Consider the following 15,459-nt stretch of genomic DNA (forward strand, 5'->3'; position numbering starts at 1 on the left):
ACCAATATGGCTCAAAACAATTACTGTCCTGTCAGCTAGCCATACCAGAAGTTACACTTGAGTGTACAAAGTATGAAACCAAACAACTTGCATTGCATTGCCAAACTGTCTCAGAAAGAAGATACATTCACTACCCTTTGCTGTTGGTCTCCACAAGAAGACTCCTTGTGTCTCACTTTCTGTTACTGCATTGCAAGGTAGATGGCTCTTACATCACCTAAAGCCTCCTTCAATTTTCTGTGAAAATCCAGAGCATTCTCAAACAAAATTTCACTTGAAGGCATTTTACATTCTCCCAAAAGAAAAGCCTTAAAACATAAATAAGTTAGGAACAGACTGTTTGCCTTAACGTTTTTTTTTTTTCCATCAAGAAAATTTCCAGTAAATTCTGTATTTTCCACAGAAACTCTCAACATGAGTTACATGCATGTGATTTTCTGGGCTGGAAGATACATTAACTCCATCATGTATCAAACTAGAAAAATCTTTCCCAACTCTTCAGCTACCACAGTTTCAAGTAGAAACTAGAAACTTCTCACTGGTGAGATTTACTTTACTACATCCATGAAAAATCTACCCATCTACAAGCAATTAAAAGTTTTGGGGGATAATCCCATCACCGTTCAAACATAATCATGGAGAACTCTGTATTTAAAAATTAACAGAAAGCACTCTCATGTTCTATCTTCCTTTAACATGATGGAGTGGAACTGATGCTAAAAGACAAACTTCCCCATTGACATATTTGCTTACATCTAGTCACCATGACCAAGCATCAGCTGTGACAAGATATATGGCAAAGCACACAGCTGAAGAGTAGTGCTGAAAAGAGCAACTTGCTCTGAAGAAAGAATAAGTCAAGACTGAAACCTAGCTTGTGGAAAAAGGATGGGGTGAAGGCAGGATGGGAGAGCTGGGATTAGAAAGGGGAAGCAGCAATGCACGTAGTAACATGGAGAAGAAATGCAGACTCACAGAACACAGTCTGTAGATGAGAAGGACCAAGAAGACTGAGAAGACGAAAAGACAAAAGCAGGAACTAGACTTAGACCTACTGTGGGTGGGAGAAAGCGTACTGGAGAAACGTTATAGAAAGTCAGAAAAAGGGCAAAACACAGGAACAGGGAGCAAGAGAAATGAGAAACTCTGACGAGAAGCCAAGACAATAGGAAACAAATGTACAGAGAATGTTTGTACTCCAGAGGTACAGATCTGCTGAAGAAACAGATGAAACAGGTATCTATTTGTGATGAGTAGTCCTGAAACAGGCCAATACTGCATACAATAAATAAGGTCTACAGAAACAGAAGAATTAAGTTCATTAATGAAAGAGCTTCAGGAAAAAAATATCACAACAATGCTACATAGGCAAGCTTTATTCTGACACTTCTTAACTTCTGAAAGCTAATCATAGCAACTTAATAAATGTATTTTAAGGTAATTTCTGCCATACTTTTAAAATTTTAAAAGACATATTCTTTTTCTCACATACTATTTTACAATTAGCAAGCATAAAGAAAAAGGACTCTGAATAATCACAAGAAAAATTCTAATTAAAGATTGTGGAGGTAGGCACAGAAAAGATAATAGAATCTTAATACAGGAAGAAGAGATCCTGTACACATTTTGTAACTAGTGCCCCACGAAACAACCACCTCCACTCTGCAACCGAAAAGCACAAACACAAAGGCTGAGAAGAAACAAAGAAAACGATTCACTTAAACACCCAGAAGGTCTATCACCTGCAAACAATTAAAAATCTGGATTTGACTAAGAGAAGAAACTATTTGACCTGAAGTTTGTTCCATAGCTAATCGAGCTACAAAACAGACTGGATTCTCAGGCAACAATGTTGCTTGAAATAATTTGAAAACTTGATATTTAATCTCCTATCTTAAAGATTTTATAAATCCAAGTTAATAAAATTATCAAGACACAGGATGTTTTAAAGTGCTTTGCCATTAGCTTACAACCAGTAAACAAAACACCAAAAAAAGAGTAAACTCATGAAATGAAAGGTGTTGATTTTAAACTGTAAAATGTTTTTTTTGGGGAAAAAACCAACAACAACAAAACAAAAACTAAAACCTACACAGTGATGAATAGATAAATATTTGCACAGTTTTTAATGGCATGAATTAACACTTCAAAAATGGACAATGTGTGAATAGCTCCAAACATCTAAATCTGCATATGTTCAAGTTTCTTACCAGCTACTGGTAAATCCAGCTTTGCCCGTTTCAATTCTGATAGAGAATTTTGGAGCTGGTCTATTACAAAGTCATCTTCATAGAAGAAATCCTTGGCTAAAGACTCCTGCAGAAATTCTACAAGCTCTTCCATTTGTAATTTCATCAGATGCTCTATATAAGAAGAAATTATTATACATTAAAATATCTTGATTATGGACATTGGAAAATGCACTTAAGACATTAGATGCTTTTGTTTTCAAAGTAGAATGAAAAACACTTCTTAATTAAGCAGGTAACAGAATTTTACATCAGAAATCTATAAAATGCATTAAAAATTCACTTGCAAATCAGCATGGAAGTACTTTCTACTTATCATTCTCTACTTAGGACAATGTTTTCCAGGAAGGGGCATCTTCAGAAAACTAACTACAAGTCACCCTCCCTCAGCCTTATGTCCAACAGCTTCAGGTCTTTATTTTTCAGCCTGCATCCTTAGCTTACAAAATACTGCTGTAGATCTGTAAATCATACATCATCTCTCTTATTAAGAGCTTTGAAAAGCAGTAAAACATTTTGAAGATTTGTATTTACAGTATCTTCATTCACAACTGAATTAACTTCCAATGAAATGATGATGGCAGTTCACATTTCAGAACCATTGCTTCAGGCTCTCTGAAAATTCAGGTACTTTTTGCTACTTCAATCAAATTCAGGTCATACTTTGAAAGTCATTTTACAGTTATCAGATTATTTTTCTTTCCCTTTCTACACAGCAGTAAGGCCATGTTTCCCACACAAACCTATGTGGCTCGCAAGTCTGCAACTGTGTAACTATGTAACTTCTTTAAGCATATGTATGCCATCAAAAGTTCCAGAATGTACAATTTCTAAACAGAAACCATAAAAAATGTTTTTGCACTGTAATAAAAATGCTCTTGGCATATATTCCACAATGGCACTTTGACTGGATAGCTATACTATTAATGTTTTTAAGGGTAGACAAGAGACTGGAAAACAAATCAGAGCCGTCTTCTGCCACCTTCTCTACCAGTCCTCCAATCTCTTCTCTGCTGCCATAAGGTACTCTCGGTGTTTTAATCGTGGAAGAAGTTGCTACGTACTTGTCAAGCAAGCAAACCTGCACTCAAGACTTTTTCCTCAGGTCTTCTCATAAAAAGAGTAGTGAATAAAAAAAAATTAAAATAAAAATTCAAGCAAATGTCTATTTGCAAATAAAGAAAAGAAACCAAAATGCTAAGCCTAACAATTTGCCTCTAAATGTTTAGCTTTCTTAAGTACAATAATTAAAAAAGTAACCTTTTTCATTTTTCAAAGCAGTTTATGAACAGAGTAATGAATACACCCTAGTGAGACAGTGAGGTAGTATCACCACAGTTCAAGGAGGGTAAACTAGCATGCAAATTAAGACATCAATTCTGCAGGCTCCATGCAGACCTCTGAATTTACATAGAGTTAAACGACTTCACTAAGAAAGCCAAAGTCCCAGAGCAAGACTATCAAACTCGAGCTACAAGGTATCACCCTGAGAAATGTTCAAGCATATTTAGAAGCTAACATCCATCCTCAAAAGCTTTTTGGATCCTTCGGAACTTAAGGTGCTAAACCACTTTGGGGAACCAGACATAAATGCTTTGGGCAATTCTTCTGTTCAAAATCTCAAATCTTACTTTACCCAAAGGCAAGAGATGGAAGAGAAGGCCATCCAGGCAGACTACAGAAATTCTGAATTTTAATTACATTCTTGGACAAACAACAGCATAGAGAGAGACATATGATTCCTCATTGCTGAGTTGTTTGCTGATAAGAGTTTCAGGCACTTAGTGGCATACTCTGGATTCTTTGTGAGCTTTTCAGATTAATTTAAATCCTGTAGGGGCTAACAAGCCATTTCCAAAATGTGGAACTACAATATTTTTTCTCCATTGTTTAATCAGCAATGCAGCTCACCTCATGTTGATGTTTAAAAAAATTTCTTACTGTAATAAATATTTTTGTTTGGCAATCACACTGTATTGGGTCTGGCTGAGATGGAGTTAATTTTCCCCACAGCAGCCCTCATAGTGCTGTGCTCTGTATTGGTAGCTAGAAAGGTGTTGATAACACCCCGGTGTTTTGGCTACTGCTGAGCAGCGCTCGCACAGCATCGAGGCTGTCTCTCCAACATTTTCGCCCCCCTCACCAGTAGGCTGGGGCTGGGCAAGATCTTGGGAGGGGACACAGCCAGGACAGCCGACCCAAACTGGCCAAAGGGATATTCCACACCGTATGGTGGCTGCTCAGCAATAAAAGCTAAGAGGAAGGAGGAGGAGGGAGAGACATTCGTTATTACGACATTTGTCTTCTGGAGAAACCGCTACCTGTATTGGAGCCCTGCTTCCAGGGAAGTGGATGGGAAGTAGAGAATAAATCTTTTGTTTTCCTTTGTTTCCACATGCAGCTTTTGCTTTATTAAACTGCCTTCATCTTGACCCACAAGTTTTTTTCCATCTTCTTTTCTCTCCCCACCCCATCCTGCTGAGGAGGGGAGTGATAGAGCGGCTTGGTGGGCACCTGGCATCCAGCCAGGGTCAGCCCACAACACACACATTAATAAAACAAAGATTTTTGATCTTTTTGTGCATTAGGAAGGAAAAATACCTGTCAGAAATAGCACAAGGCAAATGGGAAACTAAGATTTTCACACAAGGTCAAGCTACACAAAATAAGACCACCACCAGCTGAATCTGTTTAGCATTCAAATGTTTGAGAGATTTCTTACTTCTGTGTAGTTTCAGAATTGTGTAAGACATAGCAGTGAGAATCCGCTCTCCTTCAAGTATGTAGATATCCCATATCCTGAGGCTTAATGTAAAGGGAGTCTGCAATAACATAATCAGGCAACACTGTGAAACAGTTTGTCCCAAGTCACAATTAAAAACAGAAATAGAAAATGAAAAACATACTCACACGATCAAGGAAACACTGGAAAAACCACTTTGTTGTGTAAAAGCTAGTGGACATATCCTGGGAGTCCTGTAAAAACCGCAGTTTAAAAATACTCACAAAAATCAAGTAATGCCTTGCACTGTCCATGAAAAAACATTTTCACCTTGTGGCCAATGTACCCAATACTCACCATAAAGAATTAATTTAACTACATGAAACACTGCTACTTCAATCCAACAAATACAATTTCTGTCTTTTATATTTTTTTGTCATCAGCTTCACCACCCGAAGAAACATGCATTCAGAGATGCAGAGGTATTAACACATCTTGGACCTCCATCTTATTCTTGGGACAGAGGTAGCAGAGGATTAAATCCTCTCTCAAGAAAAAAAAAAAAAGAAAAAGAAAAAAGAAAGATATTCTGGAGCAACCAAAGTTCAGGCACTGAGTCCCTTTAGTCTTTCATTTCTCTATAGCAAGGTTGCCAATTCACATCAAAGGTTGAAAAGATTTTGTGACAAGAATATTTATCTACCAGAAATCAGCCTAAAACAATCAAATTCTTCAAACCCAGGACCTCAGAACAGCACTTAGACTGATAAGGAATTTAATTCCTTAATTAAGGGCCTAATTACCCCTACAGCATAGATGGTCCATCTGGTATGCCACCCCATTCAAAGATGACTAGAGCTTCTTTGCAGTTTCATGGAGCTCTTCAAAGTTCTTTGCACAGTTAGAGGAAAAGCCACAGTAAAAGTTGAAAAGTTAAGAAAATCTGAATTTTGACTTTGGGATAACATCACATTCTATTGCTTGCCACGTTCATCTTTTCCAAAAATTTCCAGTTTACAAACCCTGATTAAGCAATGGACCAAATCTAAAAATTTCAATTATACAAACACTGAATAAACAATGGTCCAAATCCCTCTGGCTTATCTGCAGGCTTTACCTTCATCTTTCAGCGAGTTAAAATGAGCTCATCTTAGTGATACATTCACAGTAAGAAATGAGGAAAAATAATTCGTAATATAATTGAAATAATCTTTGAGATTTTCATTTTGAGAGTCTTTAAAAAAAGCAGACAGAACAAAAACCCACCTTATTTTGAGACTTTTCTAACCTGCATGAATGGCCATCAGCCTACTGAAAGACAGATATAATGGACCATGCCTTTCCCTGATAAAAAACCTGATTGCTATTAAATTTAATGCCACTAAAGTAATTCACACAAAAATAGAATTAAGTTCTGATTTAAAACTGAGAAGAAAAATAAATAATAAATATATATAGAGAGTGAATGTCTTCTGGATCCCTCTAAACAAGTGGCCAAGAACTCCCTCAGAAGGGAGCTATCAAAGCATTTTATTTAAACTAGCTTTTTCAGTTATTAAAGCAACTTACTGCACTTTTCTGAAACTTTCTTTTTCAAGTGACCCAAAGTGGGGGGGGAGATGAGTGACGGGGACGGAAGACAGAAAAAAAGTTCTTGATTATTAAATGCAGTAATAAGAGGTATGTAAGCAATATACAAAATTTAATAACGTGCCAGCCTCAGGTTGTATCACCTCAATCACATATAATTTGGATTTTTGGAAAGTGTAAGGGCCATTTACCATTTACTGTTAAAACCACCCAATCTTCTTGGGATTACTTCGTATTTTGTTCCTAAAATGTGAACCTCAAAAATGAGAATAAGACTGCATACAAGAATCATCTTGCATGTACTGTAAAAACTAAATCTGCAACTTTCATTTCAGAGTCAAGTTAGTTACAGAACTGGTCTTGATTTTTTTTTTTTTTTTTAATATGATAAGATCGTCCTGCATGACTAATTTTGACTTGACCTTTTAATAGAAGAGTCATTTTTTTTTCCTAACCAGATCTGCCTATTTCCATGTTATGAGCAGGTCTTACAGCATGTTGTTAAAAAAACACATGAAATTCTATTTTATAATACAACAGGCACACATTAGATGCAATTCATCATTGCCAAGGTGCTCGTCTGCTCCCAAATTGTCTTTTTTTTCTTTTTGTAAGGAGATAAAATACTAAACAGAAAATAATATAGTCCTGGGAAGGTAATGTTTGTAGAGCAGCTATTACTCTTAGATGATGTTGCTGCAGCTGGGCATCATTTACGCTACCTTTTAAGACTTGGAGATGGATTCTGGCAGAATCAATGTGATTGTAAAAGAAAATTCTTGATGACTATTGGAAGGGCATTTTTCTCCCCTTAGAAAAATAATTTGTTCCTTAGAATAAATACAGCCAATATTAGCAAAAAAATAAAGAGCATATTATTACCTATTTAAGAGCATTAGAAGGGACAACACTCAACATTTAGCTTCGTGAAAATACTACTGAGTATGTGCAAATTTTAAAAGGACTGTTAAGTCCTCTTATAAAGGTTATTTTTTAAACAGAGACTAAAACTGGTTGGTTGCAAAGTCACCTCTGTCCAGAGATGAGCCACAAAGCTCTACACACAATAAACTCTTGATAAAATGTTTTAACATCAGCTTGCTATACAGCAGTTTGCTCAAGTCCAGGTAGAAGGACCACATATTTTCCTCAACTCAGAGGTCAAAAGTGAGACAGACACCCAATTTCATTACACTCAGGATCCAATTTTATCATAACTCTGCCAAGGTGCACCATAACTTTGTCTATAATGAAAATAACAGCACTTTTGCCTCTTAGAGCTTTGCATTTTTTTCTGAGGTTTGAGGTATTCTTAACCTAGTGTGTTAACCTGAACTGAAACAAGGTAGCAAGCTGTAAATTACAAATGCTTTTATTGTGATATAAATACTTACCAAATGCTGCTTAAGTTTGGACAAAAATTTTTTCAGTATTTTGTCATGATGTTCTTGAAACCTCAACAGTTTTGGAAAACCAGGAATAAAAAAACCTAAGAAAAGAAGTTGATGATGTAACAGGTGTATGTATAATAAAAATTATATTAAAAAAAGGCATTCAGACCTCTGAGAACATTATCCTTCTGTATGACCACTGGATCTGAAGAGATATTCATAGCATTATTATTATGTCCACATACAGATACGCACATACTCCTGCCCAGATGACTACAGCAAAACATCAATACATTCCTTTAGTGACTATTATTAGTTTAGTAATGGTACATGACAGCAGATCCATCAGTCTTATGTTAGTCTACCCACTATAAGTTCATGGGGAAACCAAATTTATAATTATCCTTTAAAAAACAAAACAAAAACCCCACAACCACACCAACTAAAACTTTTAAAAGCCAAAAAGACATAAATCAGGATTATGCCCAGCAAATTCATGATAGAAGGGCAAAGAGCATAGGCAGCTACTAGAACCATCTGCACTGAAGAAAAGGCCATAAAAAAAGAAGAGGGATATTCTACCAATACAAATACGAATATATACTATAGGTAAGGATTGTGAGCTCATACAACTGAAACTAAGGGCACATTAAAAATCTTGAATAGCTTTAGTGATCATACACTGGAAAAGAAAAGCACTAAGATCCCCTTCCAATTGAGTTATCAGCAAAGTTTAAAAAAAAGGCTCAGAGCAAACATGTAATACTAGCCAAATAACTTGAAATGTAAAGGAAAGCTAGCACAGCTACACAGGAGGAAAAGAAACCATTCAAAGAAGATCCTTCAAAAAGCTGAAGCTGTGTTCAGATCAGAAAAACAGAGATGATCAAACACTGGCAGTAGAAAAATATGAAAAACAAGCCTCCCCCCAAAAAACAAGTTACAAAAGACATTAAAAAAATACTAATAGACCTATTTTCAAACACCTTGGAAACAGAAAGCGTGACAGAGAATTTGTAGGTTCAACAGTTTGTGAAGATTTTTAGAAGTGCTTAGACAAGATAAAGTCAAGACTAAAAACAAGTTAAATTTTTGCATTTAAGATACTGGGAAGGTTCCCAAGTCAGAACCCTAAACAGCTCTAAAAGAACTCAAAGATCAACTAGCTGAAATACCGATTCTGTGAAACCTCTTGCTTAAAATACCAGGAGCCTGGAAAGTGGACGACATGATGTCAGCTTTTCTTAGACTAGTTTTCAGTCCAATATTGGTCCAATATTTAGGCCAATACTCTGAGAGGAAACTGACAGAGACCATAACAAAGAAAGTTGTGGTAAGTGGATGTCCAGATGGATGGAATGCACCAGAGAAGAGTCAACATGGTTTTTACAAAGAGAGGTCATGTCTCTTAAATCTACTGGGCTTCCTGGAAGAAATCAGCAAGCATGTAGGCACAAAGAGCAGTGGATATTGCCTGATTTGACTTACAAAAAGTACTTAATAGAGTCTATCACTGAAGTAGCTTCATGTCTTCAGTCCATCTCCTAAAGCAGCTAATCCAATGAGTTAAAAGATAGTAAAATAAAAAAGACAAAAAAGCTTCACCTATGAAGTTGCATAGGAGTTTGTACTGGGACCTAAGCTATTTGACACGTGCCATGTGTCTGCACTGTGAACAGTCAAGTCCTAGCCATCCTGAAAGAGTACTGGAAAATCTGGAAAAGGCAAGAAGTCAGAAATTATCAAAGCATACAACCACTTCTATGTCAAGAACAGATTAAAACGCTATGGCTGATCAGCCTGCAGCAAAGAAACAACTAAGGGGAAATACCACCAAGTGCCAGCAATGTACAGGTTATGAATATTCACTGTCTTCTCTAAGGCAAAATCTAGAGGGCATCATCAAGAAACCACTGTGTGACAGAGCCAAAACAAAAATGGAAGAACACAATCCAGAGTCAAACACAATGAATTATTTAAGGAAGAAGAGTCTACTGGAGACTATTAAAGGCAAAACAAATTTCCATCTCAAGAAGCTCATCCAGAAATTCTTTCAGCCTCTAACACATTTACCAGGCGGTGTTGATTCTTGGTTGCCTTATTCTCGACACTTCACTGACCATCTGTTGCTGGTCACTATCAGACACAGGACACTGAGTTAAATAGGTCTAGTACAGCAATCCCATATTCTTAGGATTAAAAAAGGCTACAAAAACCCCTCAACAGTTTTTACTTCTAAACAATAGACAGTATGGAAACTGGAAAAAGTATGAACACAGAACACACGTCACTTCAAAAAAACCAAAAGAATCCCTAAAAAGTCCCAAATCAAAAAGAAAACTCTAGTTACCAAATATGTAATTCGGTACATGGTCACTAAACTGCAAGATTTACTATCTCAATTTCACACAGGTTTAGTATTTCATAGATACAAATGCACATTCTATCATACTTAAATGTCAGGTTGCATATTAGGAAATTTTGCTAATATAGGCGAGGTGTTTGGGTTTTTTTTCTTAATCTAAACAGTGAATGACTACATCAAAGCTAATTAGCCATCATTAACAACATTCAAAGGTGCTTTTTCCATAGGAAGTTCTTTCAATTTATATCTACCAACTCATTATCTTGAATTTTTAAGACTATAAAAACACCAATGGAAAGAGCTTTCAAAAACCTAAACCATTTTCAGGGTCAGATACCTGTATTTTATCATTTAGAGACTTCACATTATCCATACATTACGAAACCTCAGAGGCCAAATTCACCCCTTGATTTCAGGTGGTTTGTGCTAGAAGTTAGTCTGCCTATGTATCTAAGACACATGGGTTGCACCCAAAAAAAGCATTCCAGGTTTCCAGATCACAAGCAGAAGAGAAAAACAGATGAAAACTTTCTCTATGAAGAAGAACAAACAGTTGGCAAACAGTGCTTGAAACTACTTTCCCCAAAGAACACAGAAAAAGTGCAGTTAGATGACACCAGTTAAGTCAGTTTTAAAGTTTCCCTTCCAGAATCTACAGTGATATTTACAGTAATTCTGCACTGTGGCATAAACTCATTTAAAACACATACATTCAAAGAATCATAGGAAATCTAGGTTGGAGGGGACTTCTGGAGATTATCTGGTCCAACTTGCTGAAAGCAGGACCTTAGATTAGGTTGGTAACATTTAACAAATGATAAATTTGGAACATTTGAGTTATAATTAAGGTTTTGTCAGCATATCTATAAATGCAAACTTTCTTAACAGATGTTGCCAAGACAGCTTCAATGTGTGTATAAACCTACGGCATGATGGTTCGTATACCCCGTGGAGGAACTCATCAAACGTTAGGCTAATCAAAGCTCCCTCCTTCCCTCTCTAATCACTCAACAGGTGTGTGCCCTGTAACTCGGGGTGGAAAGAAGGGAAGGAATGAAGGAAGGAGAGAGGGAGGTCTGAATGGGGTATCCAGTAACAGTTATGCAGGCAGTGTGCTGACTCCCATACATACACAAGCACACATCTGCCTGCGTAAGTCCATCACCAGCTACCATACAAACCCTTTTGTTCATCACAGCAAGTTCAAATGATGACTACAAAAATCAGCCTGAGAAATTCATGTTAAGAGTTCTCCATTAGCATGACATTGCAAGGTTAGGATGCTTTCCTGTTTTTTAAAAAAAAAAAAAAGTGACACGGACAAAACACTGAGACATAAAAAACTGGAAAGTTTTAAAATCCTGTTTAACACTGTACAGCATCTTAAAAAGGCAACCATGCCTATGCGAAGCTCCCATGTATCAAAACCAGATCAACTGATTTGGTATATAATGACTTGATTTAGACTTACTCCCCCAAACACCTAAAATTTTCTATGAGCTTTGAGGAGCTCAACATTCTATGCAGTTGTAGTTGCATAGCTCTTGATTATTATTATATTTATAGATTTTTTTTTAAGATGCTTTTAGTCTGTGTTATCATTGTGTAAAGCTCCAAGCAAGTCTTTGACTCATAATGAATTCAGAATGTCACTTATGACACCAATCCTCACATGAGATTGTGCTTTTTGGGTATTTTAAAGGCGATAGCTTTGCAGAAGTATAAACAAAAAAATAACCAACTAGCACTTCATCTTGGGGGTGAAGAACATCCAAAAACACTGAAAAGTCAAAAGATATCGCAGTATGAAAAAGTCTTAAGCAGGGAAAAGGAGATAGAGCTTGTTGGAAATTTGCTAAAAAGCCTAAGTTCTAGATAATATTTACTTTTTCAGACTTCCAAGAAAGACAGCTTTTCTGAATCACCACATCACTAACATCTACAAAAGATGTGGGAATTCCTGGAGTTGTTCCATACCAACAGCCATGGAATATGCATAGATCATATTAAATCTGGCATGGAAAGAGAGGACTATCAATAACATAAAAGGAACAAGACTGTGAGAGCAGGAAATACTGTACGTGGCAGAGAAAACCAAAAAACCCAAACTTAATGCCTAGATACAAGTCCATTTTTTACTATAGATTCCTGTCCTGCCAAATGATAGCACAGCCGCAATATTATTTAACACATTCTGGATTAAGTTTCCACTACTATTTTATTGCTATGTAGATCTCTACCTAACCAGCTTTCAATTGGTTACATTCCCTGAGAGATTAAGAGGAAAGGAAACCATCTGATTTTCATTAAGAACTATTTGAAAGGTATCACATATTAAAAAAATTACTTACCATTATGGGTGAGAGCTCAAGTGACATCCAATAGCCCCCCAATATAAAGCTCCCATTATGTCTTATTTTGGCTATACAGACAGAGCAGCATAGTTCCATTTTCAAATAATTTACAACTTAAATAGGGCAGGTTGAAACCTAATACATACTAAGTGACTTGAAACTCCATACCATGCATAGCATGCTTTGGACCAGAGAGAAGTTTCACCAAGGCCCAGAAGGCATCTTCTTCATTCATGTACATAAGGAGTAAAGCTGTGATCTGGCTCATTCCCTGACAGTATCCAACCTCCTGAAAATCAGACAGTGAAAATATTAAAACACTGAAAACAAAAGCCTCATAACTAAGGTTAACCTTAGCAATTAGTTTTTCCTTGAGCTAGTGGAGGAAAGAGGATGCCTGTCCTGATGGCCTAAGTTTGCTAATTACGACACCACCAAGCACACTCAATATTTAAAATATTGATAGATAGAAGGGATGATGCATAACCCTCCAACTGAAAAATAAACTGGAAGTCTTGACTGTCCATTAGAACTCTCTACTGATACACAAAATCCTTGTCAGTACTAATAATTTCAAGTAATGACATCATCTTATTCTCCGAATGGATGTGTTTTCCATTTAGTTGTAATTTGGGGTTTTTTGACGGGACAGGGTCTTGCTTTGTTTCGCTTTACAGTCAGGGCACCATCTGATAAACACAGGAGTTTTCAAGAGTGACCTGTAACTATAAACCTGCTCAAGTTTAGCAGCCCATAGCAAGCAGATGTAATAAACCCAAAGAAAAAAATTTTATTGTTCCAAAACTGGAGTATTTCCGCTGCTATTAATTTTGACTTTTATGGCAGGAACCAACTGTCACTATCATTTAGCTGCTCAGATAACCCCACTGATAAAGTATTTGTAAGGACAATTACTTAATTGTGGAATGACTTTTTTCAGGTTTACAAGTTCTTAGCAGAACTTTGCTCTAGAGATAAAACCAAAGCATAAGAATTGCTATACATTAAGAGGAAAAATGCAACAACATAAGTGCAAAATAAAAACCTCACTGTAGTATTCCCATCATTACACTTTAACAGTTGATTTTAAACAATATTTTTCACGCAACTTAAAAATACTAGTCCAATGTTCTATAGGAGATGTATGAAGGTCCTTCCAGAGTTTTACTTCTCAGTGTGTCAAGTCTGCTTACAAAGAAAAGCTTTGTAACATAAAACATAACAAGTGAAAGACAACAAATTCCAGCAATGTCAGTTCTTTTATAGGCCAACAATTATGAGGAAAAAGAAACTGAAACAGGACAGAAACCTTTAACAGAAAGGTTAAATTTCCTAGAACTTTGAAAAATGAAACAAAGTGGTATTTAATTAGGCTAACTGCTTAATTTCACTTTCTTCTTCTTAACTTTACATACTTTTACATTGAATTCTAGGGAGCTGCTGATGGATATAAAATGAAAGATGTACAAAAAAATGGCCAAAATGGGCACAAGGAATGAGGGATAGTGCATTAAAACCACAGTTAAATGCGGGCATGATAGCATTTCTGTTTCTTCTATTTTTAGCACGCAGCCAAAAGACATTACAAAATACATAAGTTTCTAACCCCTATGATATAGTCTGGAAACCCCACTCTAACTAATCCTCATCCAGAACTGCAGCCAAGACCGAGGGCTTAAGTAAAGATGACGCAACCTTTAAAACCATTTTCCATTTGGCATGGAAAGAGAGAACTACCAATAGCATAATACTCCAGGTTATAAAATATGCCTGTTTACTCCAACATGCACCTTCCTGCAGTGTGTTTTCCTTCCCATCATTCAAACAAATGGGAGGCATATTAATATAACAGGGGGAAAATATCAGTAGTATAAAACTCCAGCACAGCACAAATTCATTATTCTTATTAGACATAATACTTGGTTTTAGTCAAACTGTATGCACAGTTCAGTCTTTCCAATAAGATACTCATAATCAAGATGCTTTATTTTAACTGCAGCTCAAAACATGTCAACAAACAATTTATTTCGATGTACTTCCAAAGGTCTCTGAAATATTTGGTTTGGTTTGTTTTAGGAAGAAAGAAGATACAGAATTGAAGTTATTATCTTATGGCATGTTCAGAGAAACCATATTTAAGTGTGAAGGTATACAACTTACCGTATTATATATGGAATATGCAGCTAAAACATGGAATAAAGATTGTTGCCTGGAGAAATAAGAGTAGAAAAGGAAAATACTATAATATTGTCTTTTGTAAAAACAGAAAAACCTAAAAGTAGTGAACTATATTTTGGAAACCTGTTTCCCCAATTTGCCTTGTCTAGCACTAAGAACAGGATAGACCACACTTTACAATGATATGCACTTCTGATTTCAGACCAACATTATATTTAGCACTTTTCTGATGTTTTACATGTTGAAAGATTTCAGAAAAATACCTATAATACTTTGAGAAGGCAATGGTGTCAGATCATAATTTTTACAGACACGTAAAGTCAAACATAGGATGGGTACATTTAAAAAACTGATTTATTCTAAATGCCAAACTTTAAACACCCCAGACCTGATTTCTGTGCTTGTGGAACACTAACAGCTGTTACTAATTTCAAACAGAGATGTAGAAGAGTTGAAATACACAAAGCAGCCACAAAGGTGTCTTATTCTTGGCACCCAAATTAAAGGCTGCTTTAGTGTTTGCTACTGTCAAACTGAAGAAAAACAATACCAACTCTGATTCGGCATCCTATGCTCAGTCCTCCAGAGTGTACTGATCTCCATGTAGTTC

The 15,459-nt window shown here is 36.2% G+C and overlaps 1 protein-coding gene across 6 annotated transcripts in view; it reads right to left on the reverse strand.

Annotated features, from left to right (window-relative positions):
• The window catches only part of USP6NL (USP6 N-terminal like), a 131,291-nt gene that overhangs the window by 13,768 nt on the left and 102,064 nt on the right, over window positions 1-15,459 (reverse strand). For all 6 annotated transcript variants that reach the window (XM_069801595.1, XM_069801597.1, XM_069801598.1 and 3 more), the window contains 6 exons: window positions 14,832-14,880; window positions 12,840-12,960; window positions 7,956-8,050; window positions 5,160-5,225; window positions 4,972-5,071; window positions 2,211-2,363 (listed from right to left, as the gene is read on the reverse strand). In XM_069801595.1, the coding sequence (XP_069657696.1) occupies window positions 2,211-2,363; window positions 4,972-5,071; window positions 5,160-5,225; window positions 7,956-8,050; window positions 12,840-12,960; window positions 14,832-14,880 (584 nt within the window). The remainder of the gene's footprint in view (window positions 1-2,210; window positions 2,364-4,971; window positions 5,072-5,159; window positions 5,226-7,955; window positions 8,051-12,839; window positions 12,961-14,831; window positions 14,881-15,459) is intronic.

Source organism: Haliaeetus albicilla, chromosome 14, assembly GCF_947461875.1.
Source record: "Haliaeetus albicilla chromosome 14, bHalAlb1.1, whole genome shotgun sequence".
NCBI classification, from domain to species: domain Eukaryota; kingdom Metazoa; phylum Chordata; class Aves; order Accipitriformes; family Accipitridae; genus Haliaeetus; species Haliaeetus albicilla.